The sequence below is a fragment of the Salmo trutta genome, chromosome 27, assembly GCF_901001165.1.
Source record: "Salmo trutta chromosome 27, fSalTru1.1, whole genome shotgun sequence".
Lineage (NCBI taxonomy): Eukaryota > Metazoa > Chordata > Actinopteri > Salmoniformes > Salmonidae > Salmo > Salmo trutta.
Window position 1 is genome coordinate 1,823,257 of NC_042983.1, and position 20,332 is coordinate 1,843,588.

Sequence of the window (20,332 nt, forward strand, 5' to 3'; positions counted from 1 at the left end):
ATACCAGGCGGTGTCAGAGAAAGCCCCTAAAAATTGTCAAAGAGTACATCTACCCAAGTCACAGACTGTTCTCTCTGCTACCGCATGGCAAGCAGTACCAATGCACCAAGACTGGAATCAACAGGACCCTGAAAAGCTTCTACCCCCAAGCCATAAGAACACTAAATAGTTAACCAAATAGCTACCCAAACTATTTGCATTGACTCATCACATACACTCCTGCTACTGTTTATTATCTATCCTGTTGCCTAGTCACTTTACCCCTACCTAAACTACCGTTCAAAAGTTTGGGGTCACTTAGAAATGTCCTTGTTTTTGAGAGAAAATAACATTTTTTTGTCCATTAAAATAACATCAAATTGATCAGAAATACAGTGTAGACATTGTTAATGTTGTAAATGACTATTGTAGCTGGAAACGGCAGATGTTTTATAGAATATCTACATAAGCCTACAGAGACCCATTATCAGCAACCATCTTTCCTGTGTTCCAATGGCATGTTGTGTTAGCAAATCCAAGTTTATCATTTTGAAAGGCTAATTGATCATTAGAAAACCCTTTTGCAATTATATTAGCACAGCTGAAAACTATTGTTCTGATTAAAGAAGCAATAAATCTGTCCTTCTTTAGACTAGTTGAGTATCTGGAGCATCAGCATTTGTGGGTTCGATTACAGGCTCAAAATGGCCAGAAACAAAGAAATTTCTTCTGAAACTCGTCAATCTATTCTTGTTCCGAGAAATGAAGTCTATTCCATGTGAGAAATTGCCAAGAAACTGAAGATCTTGTACAACGCTGTGTACTACTCCCTTCACAGAACAGCGCAAACTGGCTCTAACCAGAATAGAAAGAGGAGTGGGAGGCCCCGGTACACAACTGAGCAAGAGGACAAGTACATTAGAGTGTCTAGTTTGAGAAACAGACACCTCACAAGTCCTCAACTGGCAGCTTCATTAAATAGTACCCTCAAAACACAAGTCTCAACGTCAAAAGTGAAGAGGCGACTCCGGGATGCTGGCCTTCTAGGCAAAGCCATATCTCAGACTGGCCAATAAAAATAAAAGATTAAGATGGGCAAATGAACACAGACACTGGACAGAGATATGGCTTTTTCTTTGCACACACATACACATACAAACACACATACGTATGCACATACCCTCAAAATCTCCCCCTTCTACACCAGAGGGGTGACACCTTCATCCCTGAGGAGTAGTAAAGCGAAGAAGGCTGGGTAAAATAAAAACAACATTCTGTTTAATAATCAGCTGCCTATTGTCTTACTGAGACCTGTTTCACTGCCATAACCACCAATAACCCCCCTTCACTACACTGTGTTTTATGGTGCACAAACACACACACACAAAGTATGTGTTTTATGAAAGCCTTGTTGCAGTGCCTCATTTACAACAGGCTGGATTTATGATGTCTAAAGCCCTGGATCAAGTATAAAACACACAGACACACATATAAAGACATAAAGCAGGAAACACCCTCTCTCTTTAATAACACTAACTAGAATGTCTCCACATGTCTTTTTCCTATGGGAGTTATGGCATATTCTCTCTGTTTAATTTTGTTATTCATAAATCATGCTGGAATAAAACAGAGCAGAACAGAGCTATCCGGACCCTAATAAGACTCAGCTGTATTTATACGTTTTAGTCTGAGTATGAGGAGTTTCATTCCAGAACACTATACAGTACCAGTCAAAAGTTTGGACAAACCTACTCATTCAAGGGTTTTTCTTTATTTTTACTATGTTCTACATTGTAGAATAATAGCGAAGACATCACAACTATGAAATAACACGTATGGAATCATGTAATAACCAAAAAAGTGTTAAAGAAATCAAAATATATTTTATATTTCAGATTCTTGAAAGTAGCCACCCTTTGCCTTGATGACAGCTTTGCACACTCTTGGCATTCTCTCACCCAGCTTCATGAGGTAGTCACCTGGAATGCATTTCAATTAACAGGTGTGCCTTGTTAAAAGTAAATTTGCTGAATTTCTTTCCTTCTTGAGCCAATCAGTAGTGTTGTGACAAGATAGCGGTGGTATACAGAAGATAGCCCTATTTGGTGAAAGACCAAGTCCATATTATGGCAAGAAATAGCTCAAATAAGCAAAGAGAAACAACAGTCCATCATTACTTTAAGACATGAAGGTCAGTAAAATCTGGAAAATGTCAAGAACTTTAAAGTTTCTTCAAGTGCAGTCACAAGAACCATCAAGCTCTATGATGAAACTGGCTCTCATGAGGACCGCCACAGGAAAGGAAGACCATCTGCTGCAGAGTTACCAGCCTCAGAAATTGCAGCCCAAATAAATGCTTCACAGAGTTCAAGTAACACATTTCAACATCAACTGTTCAGAGGAGACTGTGTGAATCAGCCGCCCTTCATGGTCAAATTGCTGCAATGAAACCACTACTAAAGGACACTAATAAGAAGAAGAGACTTGCTTGGGCCAAGAAACACGTACAATGGACATTAGACCGATGGAAATCTGTCCTTTGGTTTGATGAGTCCAAATTTGAGATTTTTGTTTCCAACCGCCCTGTCTTTGTGAGACGCAAGTAGGTGAACGGAGGATCTCCGCAGGTTCCCAGCATGAAGGATGGTGTCACGGTTGTCGTCGGTGAAGGAGGACCAAAACGCAGCAGGTATGTGTATGCTCATCTTGCTTTTTAATAAATACAAAATTAACACCAAAATAACAAAGAACGAACGATCAACAAAAACAGTCTGGTAAGGCACAGAACAATCTCCCACAAAATACAAGACAAACACACCCAACTAATATAGGACTTCCAATTAAAGGCAACACCAAACAGCTGCCTTCAATTGGAAGTCCAACCCCAATTAACTCAACATAGAAACACACACACTAGACTAACCCTAGAATACATGAAAACCAAACAGTGCCCAAAAACCCCGGAATACTTAAATCAAATGCCCCTTCACCAAACACACCACCCCGAAACACATAAAACGAATACCCTCTGCCACGTCCTGACCAAACTACAATACCAATTAACCTTATACTGGCCAGGACGTGACAGTACCCCTCCCTTAAAGGTGCTAACCCCGGAAGCACCTTCAAAAAAAACAAAAAAAACAACAACAACCCCAAACAACAAAACAAAAATTCCCCTCTACTAAAATTCCCCGTCAACGACGGCACTGTGCTACACCCCCCCTCCCCAACCCACCTATATCAGGAGGTGGCTCCGGTTCTGGCCGTTCCGGGCAGTCGGGCCACTCTGGCAGCTCGGGGCAGTCTGGCCAGTCTGGCAGCTCGGGGCAGTCTGGCCAGTCTGACAGCTCGGGGCAGTCTGGCAGCTCGGGGCAGTCTGGGCAGTCTGGCAGCTCGGGACAGTCTGGGCAGTCTGGCAGCTCGGGACAGTCTGGGCAGTCTGGCAGCTCGGGACAGTCTGGGCAGTCTGGCAGCTCGGGACAGTCTGGGCAGTCTGGCAGCTCGGGACAGTCTGGGCAGTCTGGCAGCTCCGACAGTTCAGGGCAGTCTGGCCACTCCGGCAGTTCAGGGCAGTCTGGCCACTCCGGCAGTTCAGGGCAGTCTGGCCACTCCGGCAGTTCAGGGCAGTCTGGCCACTCCGGCAGTTCAGCTCAGTCTGGCCACTCCGGCAGTTCAGCGCAGTCTGGCCACTCCGGCGACTGTTGACTGGCGGGCAGCTCTGGTGACTGTTGACTGGCGGGCAGCTCTGGTGACTGTTGACTGGCGAGGCTGGGTTTACGCACTTGAAGCCTGGTGCGTGGTGCTGGTACTGGGCTTACCAGATTGTGAACACGCACCTCCAGGCTAGTGCGGGGAGCGGGAACAGGACGAGTCGGACTGGGTTGACGCACTTCCGGGTTCGCACGAGAGACAGGAGCTGGAAACCCAGGGCTATGGAGGCGCACAGTCGGTCTTGATCTTACCTCCTGCACAACCCGCCTTGGCTGAATGGAACTAGTAGCCCTGTACGAGCGAGGTGCTCGTACAGGGCAGACTGGGCTGTGCAGGGGCCTGAATGTAGCCGTGCGTAGAGCGGGAGTTGGGTAGCCTGGTCCTCGGAGGCGTACCGGCGACCAGATGCGCTGCGCAGGCATCCTCCTACCAGGCTGGATGCCCGCTCTAGCACGGCACCTGCGAGGGGCTGGAATAACGTGCACCGGACTGTGCGTGCGTATGGGTGAGATAGTGCGCTCCTCAGCGAAACATGGCGATCTCCACCCCATACGCTCCTCCATATAACCACGGGTAGCTGGCTTCCGGCTCTTCCTAGGCCTAGCCAAACTACCCGTGTGCCCCCCCCCAAAAAAATTATTGGGGGTGCCTCTCGTGCTTCTCCCTCAGCGTGTCCATGGCCTCGTACCTCCGCCTCTCTGCCTTGGCTGCCTCAATTTCCCACTGCGGGCGGCGATAATCCCCAGCCTGGTGCCAAGGTCCGGCCCCGTCCAGAACTTCCTCCCAGGTCCATTTCTCCCACCAGTCCAACTCGAAGTCCCTCTGCTCCTTCCTCTGCTGCTTGGTCCATAGTTGGTGGGAGATTCTGTCACGGTTGTCGTCGGTGAAGGAGGACCAAAACGCAGCAGGTATGTGTATGCTCATCTTGCTTTTTAATAAATACAAAATGAACACCAAAATAACAAAGAACGAACGATCAACAAAAACAGTCTGGTAAGGCACAAGGCTAAACACAGAACAATCTCCCACAAAATACAAGACAAACACACCCAACTAATATAGGACTTCCAATCAAAGGCAACACCAAACAGCTGCCTTCAATTGGAAGTCCAACCCCAATTAACTCAACATAGAAACACACACACTAGACTAACCCTAGAATACATGAAAACCAAACAGTGCCCAAAAACCCCGGAATACTTAAATCAAATGCCCCTTCAACAAACACTCCACCCCGAACCACATAAAACGAATACCCTCTGCCACGTCCTGACCAAACTACAATACCAATTGACCTTATACTGGCCAGGACGTGACAGATGGAGGAGGAGGTGTGATGGTGCTTTGCTGATTACACTGTCGGTGGTTTATTTAGAATTTAAGGCACACTTAACCAGCATGGCTACCACAGCATTATGCAGCGATACACCATCACATTTGGTTTGCGCTTAGCGGGACTATAATTTGTCTTTCAACAGGACAATGACCCAAAACACACCTCCAGGCTGTGTAAGGGCTATTTGACCAAGAAGAAGTGTGATGGAGTGCTGCATCAGATGACCTGGCCTCCACAATCACCCGACCTCAACCCAATTGAGATGGTTTGGGATGAGTTGGACCGCAGAGTGCTCAGAATATGTAGGAACTCCTTCAAGACGTTTGGAAAAGCATTCCAGGTGAAGCTGGTTGAGTGGCTACTTAGAATAATCCAAAATATAAAATATATTTTGATTTGATTAACACTTTTTTGGTTACTACATGATTCCATATGTGTTATTTCATAGTTTTGTCTTCACTATTATTCTACAAAGTACTTTTTGGAGAAACGTCCTCTGGTCTGATGAAACTAAAATAGAACTGTTTGGCCAAAATGACCATTGTTATGTTTGGAGGAAAAAGGGGGAGGCTTGCAAGCCGAAGAACACCATCCCAACCATGAAGCATGGGGGTGGCAGCATCAGGTTGTGGGCGTGCTTTGCTGCAGGAGGGACTGGTGCACTTCACAAAATAGATGGCATGAGGAAGGGAAAAGTATGTGCATATATTGAAGCAACATCTCCAGACATCAGTCAGGAAGTTAAAGCTTGGTGGCAAATGAGTCTTCCAAATGGACAATGACCCCAAGCATACTTCCAAAGTTGTGGCAAAATAGCTTAAGGACGACAAAGTCAAGGTATTGGAGTGGCCATCACAAAGCCCTGACCACAATCCTATAGAAAATGTATGGGCAGAACTGAAAAAGCGTGTGCAAGCAAGGAGGCCTAGAAATCTGACTCAGTTACACCATTTCTGTCAGGAAGAATGGGCCAAAATTCACCCAACTTATTGTGGGAAGCTTGTGGAAGGCTACCCAAAACGTTTGACCCAAGTTAAACAATTTAAAGGCAATGCTACCTAATACTAATTGAGTGTATGTAAACTTCTGACCCACTGGGAATGCAATGAAAGAAATAATAGCTGAAATAAATCATTCCCTCTACTATTATTCTGACATTTCACATTCTTAAAATAAAGTGGTGATCCTAACTGACCTAAGACAGGGAATTTTTACTAGCAATAAATGTCAGGAATTGTGAAAACTGAGTTTAAATGTAGTTGGCTAAGGTGTATGTAAACTTCCGACTTCAACTGTACATTTGACATTTTAGTCATTTGGCATGCTCATATCCAGAGCGACATACAGTAAGGGCATTCATCTTAAGATGATAATAATAATCATTATTATTATTATTGTATTATTATTATTTATTACATTTGTAAAGCGCTTTTCATTATACAGAATAATCTAAAATGTAATTAAAAAATGGACACAACTGAACAGGGCAACTGACACAAAGAACACAACTGCTACAAGGGACAAGGACACCAAGGAGCAAAGCTATCAACAGAAAGCCTTAAAGGGAAAGGTCTTTAGGCCCGTTTTAAAGGAGCCCAGACTCTGTTGTGTTTGATAGCAGTGTTGAGTCCAAGTCGGGTCACGAGTCCCTATAGCTGAAGTTTGAGTCGAGTCCAAATCACCAATGGTCGAGTCACGGGTCCCTCAATTTATAATAGGTCTTATTGTCCTGTGTGGCTCAGTTGGTAGTGCATGGCGCTTGCAACACCACGGTTGTGGGTTCAATTCCCACGGGGGACCAGAATGAAGATGTATGCACTGGATAAATTGCTCTGGATAAGAGCATCCGCTAAGATGTAAACACTTAAATCTATTGCGCATTTTTTTCTAGTCGCCACCAGATGGCAATATATCGCCACTCCCTCATGAACAAAAACCACTAATTTACTATTCATCACTACCTCACAAGTTATACTCAATACCTGTGTTCCACTATTTATTTACTACATAAATGAATGTTAAGTTAGGCTCTCGGCTACTTTTTTGTAATCACCCACTGATATTTGGGAGACTTGTCAGAACCTGGCTATGGGATGCAGGGGGGAAAGTGGCAGGGTAGAGCGAGACGACAAAGACAGCGTCATTTTCTATACTCAAGGGGAGAGAGACAAATAGCTAGAGTGTTGTTTTACCATTAAACTCAATACTAGTATTGTTTCCAATTTCGTAAAGTAATTTGTGTTTCTTAACCAGGCAAAGCTAACTAGTAGGCTGGTGACGGGTGGTTACGGGGAAGCAAGAGAGTCTATTGCGCGATGTGTAGCCTATGATTGGAGGCGGAGCCCGGAGCGGTGCCTGTCTGTCCACACTCACACCATGCTCTCTCACATGCATACCATGCTCTCTCACACTCATACCATGCTCTCTCACACACATACCATGCTCTCCCGCAGCTCACCAGCTGATGTAGGCTGCAAGTGCCAGGTGTGGCACATCCTTCCCACTGCTAGAGAACAAAACCATTGCTGCTCTGCGCACCCAGTGCTGCTAATATTCTGCTTATCATAGTAGCCCATGCAGTCCACGTGCAAATACAAGTCACGAGAAGGCGAGTCAGAGTCCTGGACTCAAGTATTACAACACTGCTAGCTATGTGAGACAACCACGTATACCAGTCAAATATACAGCATACAGCATTCCAGTTAAACAATGAATATATAGCATCTATGAATAGAAAATCTAAGAACAGTAATATTTTACACACACATGAAGGTACCCATAAGCAGTCATTTCTGATTAAAAAAATGAAATTTAAAAAAATGGTGGATATAGGTTTTTGGGAAATAAACTCTTCATATAGACATACAGAGAAATAAACTCACAAACAGAAATGTATAAGGACATAGAGATGAGGAGAACGAGCATGTGGGAGTAATGGAGAGAGATCAACAGAGGTAAAGACAGAAAGTGAAAGAGAGAGAGAGAGAGAACTACAGAGAGAGAGAAGAACTTATAAACATAGTCGGTGATAAGTATTATTTCCTTGGTGCATGATACTTGACATTCCAGGAGAGACAGATGCGTCTGTTCCAGGCAGTGAGGTGTGTGTGTGTGCGTGAACGTGAGTGTCAGTGTGTGTGAGAGTTGTTAAGGTGTTGACAACCCGTCGGTAAGGTGGTGGCATCATGAATGGGCCTCTGGGATCCTGTCCAAGCCCCAAAATACCTTCCTGTGTTACTGTAGGGCACTGAGACACAAACACATACACACACACACACACACACACATTAGTTTAGGTAGGTAGAGGTCCAGCCATGATGAGCATCTTAAATTGCCTGACTGTGAGTAAAGAGTCTTTTATGACAGGGGTGTTTTTAAAATCTCCATCTCCCTTTGTGACATCACAGCATTCCTAACCAGGAAGTGCTAATGAGTTTCTCTCTTTATGGCATCACGTAGTTAGATGTAAATGAACCCACAGCGTTAGCTCAGAAGCTAAAGTGACCCCACGCTGTCCGCTCGTAGCATGGCCCACACAATGACATTAAAGACCGTAGATATCGTTTATGATCTGTGTGGGCAGACTGACCCTTATCTGGAGTTGCGTAGTGTGTTGCTGCTAAACTGACCTTTTGTGTTCCCCCGGAGTGGGAACGTTGTGCATTCTTTTGGGCCGATACACAGAGAGTGGCCATTGAGACATTGACCATTGAGACATTTACACTGTATAAAGAGAGAGGTGTTGAGTCAATACTGGTGTGCTGCAGATATGTTTTCCCCCTCATGAATGAGTCCTGCAGGTCGTTAGCACTTGGCAGCTAGTTTGGAAAGACTAGAAAGGCTGGCTTATTAACCTTTGACAAGTCATCGCCTTCTTATTGTCCTCCTCCTCTCTCACTGTCTCTTTCTGCGTCTCTCTCTTTCTCCTTTCCTCTTATCTCTCATGTATAAATATCCCTGGCTGTGTGTTCTCGGCGTGGCACGTGGAGTTACGACTACATTTATGTAAAGTCCTCTCTCTCTCTGTTTCTCAGTCTCTTTCTCTCTCTATCTCTCTCTCTCACTCTCTCTCTCTTTCTCTCTCTCTCTGTCTTTCCAGATGTAATTGCAATTTATGTCTGTAACCACAACACGGTTGGTCGGGGAGACACAGGGACCGAGGGAGAGTGAGAGAGAAAGAAGAGAGACTTAAGACAGAGAGAGAATGTGGCTGGAGGCATACAGAGCTGCTCGCCTGCCACCGCTGCCAAGTGCACTGTGTTGCCAAAGCCTGCTGCCGGTCCCTGTGTGTTTGATGTTGTGGTGTTTGTTATCATGCTGTGGCCCTCCCCCCACTGATGTTTTTAGTTCTGGTCTAGGTGTCTGCTCCTTCTCCAGAGGTGTCTTATCCTGTTGCAGACAGACAGTTTTTGTTGTTGTTTTGTCTGCAATGAACCCTGGGGTGTGGTAACTGATCTCTTCCTAGCCAAGGCAGCGAGTTCTGATGATTCTGTCTATAGACAGGTCCTCCTGTGTCGGGGTCTGTGTGTTTCTGTGTGTGTCTGTGTGTGTGTCTGTGTGTGTGTGTCTCTACTCATGTGAATCCCCCTGCTTTGCTCTCCCCAGGCCTCTCTCCAGTCTGGCCTGGCTGATATAGCTGCCGCTGCCTTCATACACCTTGTTTCCCTCATCTCCCCGGCTTGTTAAACCAAATTCCACTGACTGCTTTGAAGTGTGTGTGTGTGTGTATGTGTATTTATTTTATTACAAGCAAAGATTTTGTACTGGTCGTGCGGCTTGCGTCTGTGTAGCAGATGTAACTGACGAACAATGCTTTGCTCAGGGCCTTTTCTTCTGTTAAGGCATTTTTGCTATAATTGCCGAAGTTAGCAGAAAAATTCTGCCGCCTTCCACTGTCATCTCAAGTTCCTGAGCGAGCAAAGCTGTGATTTAGGGCTTATATCACACACGCGCGCACACACGCACATACGCACAGTCACAATCCACGAGTTGCCGCTCCTCCTTTCAGCTGAAGCCGCTGCCGCTGGAATGACAGGACAAAGGCAGATAAATTGACAGTAGTCTGCAATCTTCTTGTCAAAAGAGAACCAAGAGGCCTGCTGCCTTTCATCTCCCTGCTGAACCCTGTAGTAGCATCCCCTGCTGTTTGAAAACCTTACTGAAGTGGTATCTACCTGCCTGGGTTAGCTTTAGCTCAGGGGAGGAAGGTTGCTATACAAACCACCAGATGTTTACTGGGTTGTGTGTGTGAGTGTGCGTGTGCGTGTGTGTGTGTGTGCGTGCGTGCGTGCGTGCGTGCGCGTGCACGTGTGCGTGTGCGTGTTTGTGTTGCTGTACACACCAGGTGTTTACGGCTCTAAAGACTAAACTCGGGTCACGCCCTGCATACTTTTACGGGGTTTAGTGTGACTGGAAGAATACCTGGGCTGCTTAAACTCATGTCCCAACCTCTACCTGCCTCACCCTGGAGAGTATGAAGTACCTAATCAAGAATCCAAATATCCACATTACTGTCATGTTTGTCTTTAACTCGCCACTTAATCTCCCTCCTAATTCCTCCAGTCTGCCGCTGTGTGCTGCACTGTGTGTGTGCTCTGCCACACTAAATGAGCCAGACAGAGGTATTCACCGTCTCATAAAGCTAGAGGGTTTTTTGACATGGCTGTAAAGAAGAAAAGAAAGGATAAAAAGAAGAAAAGGAAGACAGAAGGGATATTCCTGGTGATTTATAGAGGAGAGGAACGTTTCCTTCCCTCTTCACTGCTCCTCTCCTCAGACTCGGATTGCTCTCTCTCCCTCTGTCTTTCGTCATCGTCTCCTCTCTTCTGCTCTTTCCATCTCTCTCTCTCTGTCTCTCTCTCTGTCTCTCTCTCTCTCTCTCTCTCTCTCTCATCATCGTCGTCTCCCATCTCCTTTCTCTCCTCTGCACTTTGTTGATCCCGTCATGGCCCTTCGGCCAACAGTGTGGTCGGACTGCGGTCAGAGAACGTGGGCGAGAAGCAGGGCGTAGAGTAGCAATGTTGTCCTTGTCCGGGACATTTGGGTTAATGTCCCAAATGGCACCCGATTTCCTATAAAGTGCACTACTTTTAATCAGGGTTCTGGTCAAAAGTAGTGCGCTATAAAGGGAATTAGGGTGCCATTCGGGAAGCATCCTTGGTTAGCGAGTGTTCAGCACTGGCCTTTTGAACCTCTTTTGGGATTCCCAGAAGGCCTCGCCCTGCTCGTGTTTCGTCCTTATGCAAACACCAACGCATCTGTGGCATCTGCTATTTACATAGATGAGCTATTGTGTCAGCCAAAACGTTTACATTGGCACCGACGAGGCAGGCAGAGGGACTGGGGAGCGCACGTGTGTGGTCTTCGTCCACTCTCTCTCTCTCCTCTCTCTTTTCTCGCTCCCTCTATCTCTCCCTGTCTCTCTCATAACACAATACAATACAATACAATACAATACAATACATGCTTCATTGGCATGAATTTGTGGTTGCCACTGTTGCCAAAGCACTGTATATGAAGTATACAAATCAACAATATGTTTTCTCTCTCTCTCTCTCTCTCTCGCTCTCTCTGTCTTGTTCTCTCGGTCTGTAGAAAACAACTCGGGGGAAAAAACGTGGACTAGGCATAGGTTTTTAAGTCTTAAACATCCAGCATGCACCAGTTAAAATGTGTGTGTGTGCGCTAACTACACGTCTACAGTCCTCTTCTAGGACTCTCTGAACTCATTCGCTCTCCAACATGACACAGTAGAGCTGTATTGAAACCTCGTACCATTTTAGGGTATTGTTTGTATAAGGTTATACACTGAGTGTACAAAACATTAAGAACACCTTCCTTATATTGAGTTGCACCCCCCTTTTGCCCTCAGAACAGCCTCAATTTGTCAGGGCATGGACTCTACAAGGTGTCGAAAGCGTTCCACAGGGATGCTGGCCCATGTTGACTCTAATGCTTCCCACAGTTGTGTCAAGTTGGCTGGATGTGGTGGACCATTCTTGATACACAAGGGAAACTGTTGAGTGTGAAAAACCCAGCAGCGTTGCAGTTCTTGACACACCGGCGTGCCTGGCACCTAGTACCATACCCCATTCAAAGGCACCATCTGAATGGCACACATACACAATCCATGGCTCAATTGTCTAAAGGCATAACAATCCTTATTTAACCTGTCTCCTCCCCTTAGTCTAAACTGATTGAAGTGGATTTCACAGGGGACATCAATAAGGGATCATAGCTTTCACCTGGATTCACCTGGTTAGTCTGTCATGGAAAGAGCAGGTGTTGTTAATGTTTTGTACACAGCGTATGTCTGGTTAGGTTCTTTCAATGGAAAGTTACAAAGGTTTACACAAGTCTCATTCAGCAAACAGGTATATGTGGTTAATAAGGTGGTTAAGCTAACACGTATTTTTGCCCTAAAATTTGCCTGGTTGGCACCTTAGGTTGTTTTTAAAGGGTCATATCACTGAGTTGTCTCTCAAACCAGCCCTTACTGTCAGATAAACCTCCCTTCTCTCTCTCTCTCTCTCTCTCTCTCTCTCTCTCTCTCTCTCTCTCTCTCTCTCTCTCTCTCTCTCTCTCTCTCTCATTGTTCTAGCTTGTGGTTAGATGACACAAATTCCAATTTGAGACAATAGCTTTGGGGTGGAATAGAAATTAGTTTGATATTGTGTGTAACGGTTGTCCAAAGGAGTAGACCAAGGTGCAGCGTGGTATGTGTTCATCTTGATATTTATTGTTTAAATCAGAACACTTAAACAAAATAATAAACAAAGGTAAACGACCGTCACGTCTTGCAGGCTTACCGAGCAGTACAAAATTAAGATCCCACAACTCAAGGAGGGAAAAGGGGCTGCCTAAGTATGGTTCCCAATCAGAGACAACGATAGGCAGCTGCCTCTGATTGGAAACCATACCTTGCCAAACATAGAAATATAAACCATAGAATGCCCACCCCACACCCTGACCTAACAAAATAGAGAAATAAACCATCTCTGTCGGGTCAGAGCGTGACATTGTGTTTTACTTTTGTTCTCTCTAATACATTTTACCCATAAAACATTGAAATGAAAATAAAAGTAATACAATTTGAATCATAATGAAACAAAGGATTCTGTCTCCTACTATTTGTATTAGTCCAGGCTTGGAAGGTTTTCCTGGAATATAAGGCATTTTATTACTTACTTACACAGTGTTTAATGAATGCACAGTGGATTAGGGTGAAGAATACTTTATTTATCGTCCAGAGAACAGAAAGCTGTCTTTTTTCTTACAACCCAACACCCCTGTCCTCAGAAGTGTGCTTTTATAGTCCATGTATATTGCAGCAGTAGCTGTCTGCTGCTTCTATTTTACCTCTGTCTCAATAGACCTTCTCTCTCCTCTGACATCAATATTTAAAGAGAGCCCCAGGCTGCTGTACTGTGAGGTATTCTGGGGTCAACGCGTCCACTGTACCCCCTTCTCTCTGTCTAGGATGCAGACACACACACACACACACACACTCTACAACAGTGTTTCCCAACTCCAGTCCTCAAGTACCCCCAACAGTACATATTTTTGTTGTGGCCCCTGACAAGCACACCTGATTCTACTTGTCAACTAATCACCAAGCCCTTGACAAGTTGAATCAGGTGTTTTTGTCTGGGGCTACAACAAAAATGTGTGCTGTTAGGGGTACTTGAGGACCGGTTGGGAAACACTGCCCTACAGCACCCTCAACGATAGCTAATTAAAACTCAACTCCACAATGTACTTCACAGCTCCGACATCACATAGATTACATTTTTTTATCAAAAACTACGGATTTCAGCACCCTAAGAATAGCACGCAATTACACAGGATATTACATTTTATTTGACGTTGGAGCTCCAGTCCATTGCGTGAAATGCATTGTGGAGTTGAGTTTTACTCGGCTACCTCAGTGACAACCCTGAAAGTACACTCTTACTGCCAGTTTCTCTCCCTCTCTCTCACACGCACATGCACACACAAACACGCACAGCCAGTTTCACACACGCTACCTACCCTCTATGGCGTTGATACTTCCAGCTCGCCCGGAAATCGACATCATCTAGATTCCAACACCCTCTCACTGTGCCTCAGACACCCTTCCTCTCCTCTCTCACCTCCTCCTCCTTTCTTCCAAACCCAACTTTTTGTCTGGTGACAATTAACAAAACAATCTCAAACTGAAGCCAGCCAGAGAATTCTGGGGAGATGGCTTTTTTTTGTTGTGGCGCAGCTCATCGTGTTTCATGGCGTTCCCAGTCCACCGGAGTGTGTGTGTCTGCATCTGTGTGTGTGTGCGTGTGCATGCCTGCATGTGTGAGTGTGAGTGTGCCTGTGCGTGTGTGCATGTGGAGCCAGGCCAGCCATTGGAGAAGAAGTGTTAATCACACCTTATAAAACACAACACTATTCAACAGAGCCACAGGACAGACCAGGTTACAGGAAACATACTGTATGATCTAATGATCTATTACAGAACTACAACCTAGGACTGGCTAAGACTGGCTCTGAGGGCCAATGTTCTGTGTCTTGGGTTGACACCTTGCGTATGAGACACAGGTGGTTTATGGGAAGTGTAGTATATGATCCACAAAAAATGTATACACTCTGATCCCTCAGACCACTCTTCTATGAGACACAGATGGTCCATGGGAAGTGTAGTGTATGCTCTAGTACAGAGCTTAATCCTGCATATTCAAGGGTCCCTCAGGATTGGCTCTGTCGACCAATGTTCTATATTTGAGTTGACGCCTGTTCTATGAGACACGGGTGGTTTGTGGGACGTGTAGTCCCACACGACCACTGTTCTGGCATATGGCCCAGCCTCATGGTGAATGATCTCTGGGATCGGTTGTTTCAAACAGGACTCTGGTAATACACCACACAGGTCCATCATGGGGAAAAAGTGGAGGCAAGTGGGAGGAGCTATAGGAGGACGGGCTCATTGCAATGGCTGGAATGGAATCAATGGAAAGATATCAAACATGTAGTTTCCTTATGTTTGATGTGTTTGATATCTTTCCATTGATTCCATTCCAGCCATTACAATCAGCCCGTCCTCCTATAGCTCCTTTAACCAGCTTCCTCTGTGGGAAATACAGTGAACGTTTAATGCAATCTGTGATTTTAAGTACAGAAGGGCCTCTTAAGAGGAACTACATATAGCGCAACACAATGCAAATGCTTCATGGGAAATGTAGTGAATGCATAATGCAGTATGTGCTTGTTAGTATTGAAGTGCCTATCATTAAGAAATACATGGCTAACCCCTGCTCTCCTCTCTGTGTTTTCTCCAGTGCCAGGTAACCTGGGTTGTTTCAAAGACAGTGGAGACCCTCCCACCCTGACAGGGAGCAGTGAGACCTCCAACAAACTCACCATCCAGAACTGCATCAGCTTCTGCCGCAAACAGAGATACAAGGTAAGAAAGTACAGAGATGGATGTGTCCCAAAAGTAATGCACTATAGGGAATATGATGCCTTTCAAGATTTGGTTCACCAACCTGTTTCATCTGCAATAAATCATCTTTGAGGGAAGAATGGCTGTCTGTTCTAGACACTGTATCTCTATATTTATGACCATAACTATCCTCACATTTCAAATTAATTCAGTGACACATCAGATGATGAAACATCACAGCTGTAAATGTACAGTCTCTATGGCCTTCTATTGTCTTGGGTACTGACCACGGGTATAAACAGTGGCAGGTGTTTATGTTCTGTGTGAACACATCCGGTTGGCCCTGCGTCAGGCCCAGCTCTCAGACGCTGTCTGCACTGATGAGCAGTGACAGTCTGCCCCCCTGTGTGTGTGTGTGTGTGTGTGTGTGTGTGTGTGTGTGTGTATGTGTGTGTGTGTGTGTGTGTGTGTGTGTGTGTGTGTGTGTGTGTGTGTGTGTGTGTGTGTGTGTGTGTGTGTGTGTGTGTGTGTGTGTGTGTCTCCAGTCCCTCTCCGCAGATGGCACTGACATTATGTGTGGGACAGCCTGAGATCATAACGTCTGTCCGTCCTCTGATTGTCATTGTCTCTAATACACATTTAAAAACGCTGTATTGATGCTCTCTGACTTCACTATGACAAACAACCACATCCAACCATAAGTCAGTCAGACAGTAAGTCGGTGGATATACGTCCCAAATGACACCCTATTCCCTATATAGTGCACTACTTTTGGCCAGGGCCCATAAGGAATAGGGTGCCATTTGGGATACAGCCAGTGACTTAGTGATTCAGATGCCCCCTGAAAACAAGTTTCTGCTCTGTCACCAGAGGACTTCACGTTTGTCTTCCTTTCTCAAGTCATTTTTCTTTTTTCATCTGATAAATATGTAACGCCTTCACGTCGGTTCGGTTAGCGGCAGAGGAGTCTAGTTACATAAATTCCAGCTTCATGAGAAAATGTTCAGAATGAAGGGAAGTGATGCGGTACCTTCATATGAATTCATTTATGGGAAGAAAATGACACAATGGTCTTCTTTTAATGAGAGACAATGGAGCTCTTAGTCAGTGTTCTGCCTGCACACTGAGTATGGCTGGGTTGGATCTGAATTCTGAAAGGAAAGGTCAAGATGATTGAAGAGGTTTGACTGTGTGTGTCCCAAATGGCAGACTAGTATTCCCTTTATAGTGCACTACTTTACCCTGGTCAAACGTAGTGCACTTTTAAGGGAAGAGGGTGCCATTTATGAAGCATTCTGTGATTATGTCTCTCATTCTAATACAGCCCAACGCAACATAGCTTCAGGAAATGTTTACCATGTTTTGACTAAGAGATGAAGGTTAAGTGGTCGGATGCTATTTCAGACTAGTTTATTTGAGCCCTACACTGAGGTCTTTCATGTGAGTTCGTACTCAACTAGTCACCCTCTAATTAATTACTGCTGACAGAGTGGGGATTCGTCCAAAATTGCACCCTATTTCCTATGTAGTTGCACTACTTTTGACCAGGGCCCATAGGGCATATATATGTATATAGGGAATAGGGTGCCATTTGGCACGCATATAAAGGAGTGGTGACTGTTCTGTTTCTCTGAAAGCACTGGACTCAACCCAATCACACCATATTATTATCATCAAACGCCTGATGGCTTTAGACACATAAATCACTTTATTTTAGGACAGAAAAACAGTCATTTTGGGGATTTTTATGGAATCATTCTGAAAGTATGCTTATTAACATACCATTAGATGATATAGTAGTATCTCTGATTAAGTGAGGTGGACAACTCTTGTCTGACTCTACCATCCAGAGTTGGCTTAAGGAGGTTCAGCTCTCTCTAAAGTCTGCTTCCTCTCAAGGTTTCTTCCTTTGCTCTCATCCAAAGGGTTTTATTCCTTAGTGCTGCACTACATTTTTTTAAAGTGAAGGTCTTACCCTCTTGTAAAGCTTTACCCAAGTGCTAAACAAATAAAGTTTGATTTGAGCTTAAAATGTGATGATCATTGATTGATTTGCATGTCTCTCTCTGTTCTGTAGCTAGCTGGGATGGAGTCGGGTTACGCCTGTTTCTGTGGCAACGACCTGGACCAGCATCACCATGGCAAAGCACCCAGTATGGAGTGCAACCACGTGTGTTTTGGTGACCACACCCAGCCCTGTGGAGGAGATGGATGGGTCATCATCTTCGACAGTGAGTAGACAGGAGAACGTTTGCTCTGAGTCGTATTCATTAGTGCACATTGCTGCAAACCGTAGACATTTTTCCCCCCTGTGCAAACAATACAAACTAGACTTTCTTATTGGACATATTCAGGTAGTCCTTCACAGTTTTGTTCTGTTTTCTTCCATTTGGCTTTTAGTGAGAATGACCCTAGTCTGGTCAGCCCTTTATAACATCTATGATGCTTCACCTAATATGTAAAAAGTGGAGTTTGCATATTTTTTTCAAACACATAAGCTCCACCACACTGGCGATGGTGAATAATCCACAAACAATTGAATGGTTCTCTCAGAACCAACGTTGGAAAGAAGTGAAAGAACCTAACCGAATGTGAAAAGATTGCGTCACTCTCACCAACTCACTTTTTGGAAGTTGGAAGAGTCATGTAAACATAATGTTCTATCTCTCCCTTTGTTGTCATAAAATGATTTGCTGATTTTGGCAAAACAATACCTGCTTAATCTCTTTCTAATAGGCTACACAAGCATAACGTTTATGGCGGACACATCTGCTAGATAATGAGACACAGATTTCACAGCTGTAGTCAACACAATTACAACAATGATGAAATACTCCTTGTTCAGTCCAGTCTCATCTTTCCACTATGTGTTGAAAACTCTTCATTCCACTCTCTCTATCATTAAAAGAGTCTGTTGTATGTGGTCTCTATATGAAAAGGTCTCTATGACAACTCCTGAGACATAGGAGTCGACAGGGTTAGTTATGTAAGAGGGTTAGTTGTATGAGAGACTTATAAACTTGCAAATGCAAACTTCAATAGCTGAACTGTTATTCATTGAATCATCTTTCTCTGTTCCTCTCCTCCAGCTCGTGTTGGTGCGTGCGGGGGTAACTACTCTGCTCCCTCTGGGGTGGTCTACTCCCCTGACTTCCCTGATAAGTACGAGGCAGGGAGGGTCTGCTACTGGACTGTCCAGGTATTGTATTTTGTTTCTTAGTCTGCGTATCAAATGGCACCCTATCCACTTTACAGTGCACTACTTTTTACCCGGGTCCAACTGTAGTGTGTTTATATTGGGGATAGGGTGTAATATAACGCACAACAGCTGGACCCTTTTTTTGTTGTTGCTTTTGTTTGTTGCCTATTGCCTAAAGCATCTTTGGCTTTCAGAAAGTAGTAAGTATCATGTATTATTAAGTACTGTGTCTTTTTTCTATTTGCATTATTATTAGGTACCTGGAGCCTCCATGATCCTGTTCAACTTCACCTTCTTCGACATCTCGGACCAGACAGACATGGTGGAAATGCTGGATGGCTATACCACCCAGGTGTTAGCACGGTTCGACGGCCGCAACTCGCCCCGGGAGCTGGTCAACGTCACTGGAGACTTTGCCATCCTCTACTTCTACTCAGACCACACCAACCAAGCACAGGGCTTCTCTGTCACATACCAAGGTGGGTTTGCAATGGGATATATACAGTATACACACACACACACACACACACACACATATACAGAGCGCACCAACCTAGCTGTCACATACCAAGTTAAGAAACCTGTAGACATGTCGTAGGTAAGGACTTCAGGAGGGGGTCAATTAGTATTGTCACCCAACCCTTGTTGCCAACATCACCCACACATACACTATATATAAAGAAGTATGTGGACACCCCTTCAAATTAGTTGATTTGGCTATTTCAGCCACACCCGTTGCTGACAGGTGTAGAAAATTGAGCACACAGCCATGCAATTTCCATAGACAAACATTGGCAATAGAATGGCTTTACTGAAGAGCTCAGTGACTTTAAACGTGGGACCGTTATAAGATGCCACCTTTCCAACAAGTCAGTTCGTCAAATTTCTGCCCTGCTAGAGCCTTCCCGGTGAACTGTAAGTGCTGTTCTTGTTAAGTGAAAACGTCTAGGAGCAACAACGGCTCAGCCGCGAAGTGGTAGGCCACACAAGCTCACAGAACGGGACCACCGAGTGCTGAATCGCTTAGTGTGTAAAATTAGTCTGTCTTCGGTTGCAAAACTCAGTACTGAGTTCCAAACTGCCTCCGGAAGCAATATCAGCACAATAACTGTTCATCAGGACCTTCATTAAATGGGTTTCCATGGCCGAGCAGCCACACACAAGCCCAAGATCACCAAGCGCAATGCCAAGCGTCGGCTGGAGTGGTGTAAAGCTCACCGCCATTGGACTCTGGAGCAGTTGAAATGCATTCTCTGGAGTGATAAATCACGCTTCACCATCTGGCAGTCCGACGGACGAATCTGGGTTTGGCGGATGCCAGGAGAATGCTACCTGCCCGAATGCATAGTGCCAACTATAAAGTTTGGTGGAGGAGGAATAAATGGTCTGGGTCTGTTTTTCGTTATTTGGGCTAGGCCCCTTAGTTCCAGTGAAGGGAAATCTTAATGCTACAGCATACGAAGACATTCTAGATGATTCTGTGCTTCCAACTTTGTGGCAGCAGTTTGAGGCAGGCCCTTTCCTGTTCCAGCATGACAATGCCCCCGTTTACAAAGTGAGGTCCATGCAGAAATAGTTTGTCGAGATCGGTGTGGAAGAACTTGACTGGCTTGCACAGAGCCCTGACCTCAAACACCTTTGAGATGAATTGGAATGCCGACTGCAAGCCAGGCCTAATCAACCCAATATC

At 44.9% G+C, this 20,332-nt stretch overlaps 1 protein-coding gene across 2 annotated transcripts in view; it reads left to right on the forward strand.

The window, feature by feature from the left end:
• Window positions 1-20,332, forward strand: part of kremen1 (kringle containing transmembrane protein 1) — a 105,831-nt gene that overhangs the window by 69,425 nt on the left and 16,074 nt on the right. For both annotated transcript variants that reach the window (XM_029716293.1, XM_029716292.1), the window contains exons 4-7: window positions 15,340-15,464; window positions 17,521-17,674; window positions 18,533-18,642; window positions 18,899-19,121. In XM_029716293.1, coding sequence (XP_029572153.1) covers window positions 15,340-15,464; window positions 17,521-17,674; window positions 18,533-18,642; window positions 18,899-19,121 — 612 coding nt within the window. The remainder of the gene's footprint in view (window positions 1-15,339; window positions 15,465-17,520; window positions 17,675-18,532; window positions 18,643-18,898; window positions 19,122-20,332) is intronic.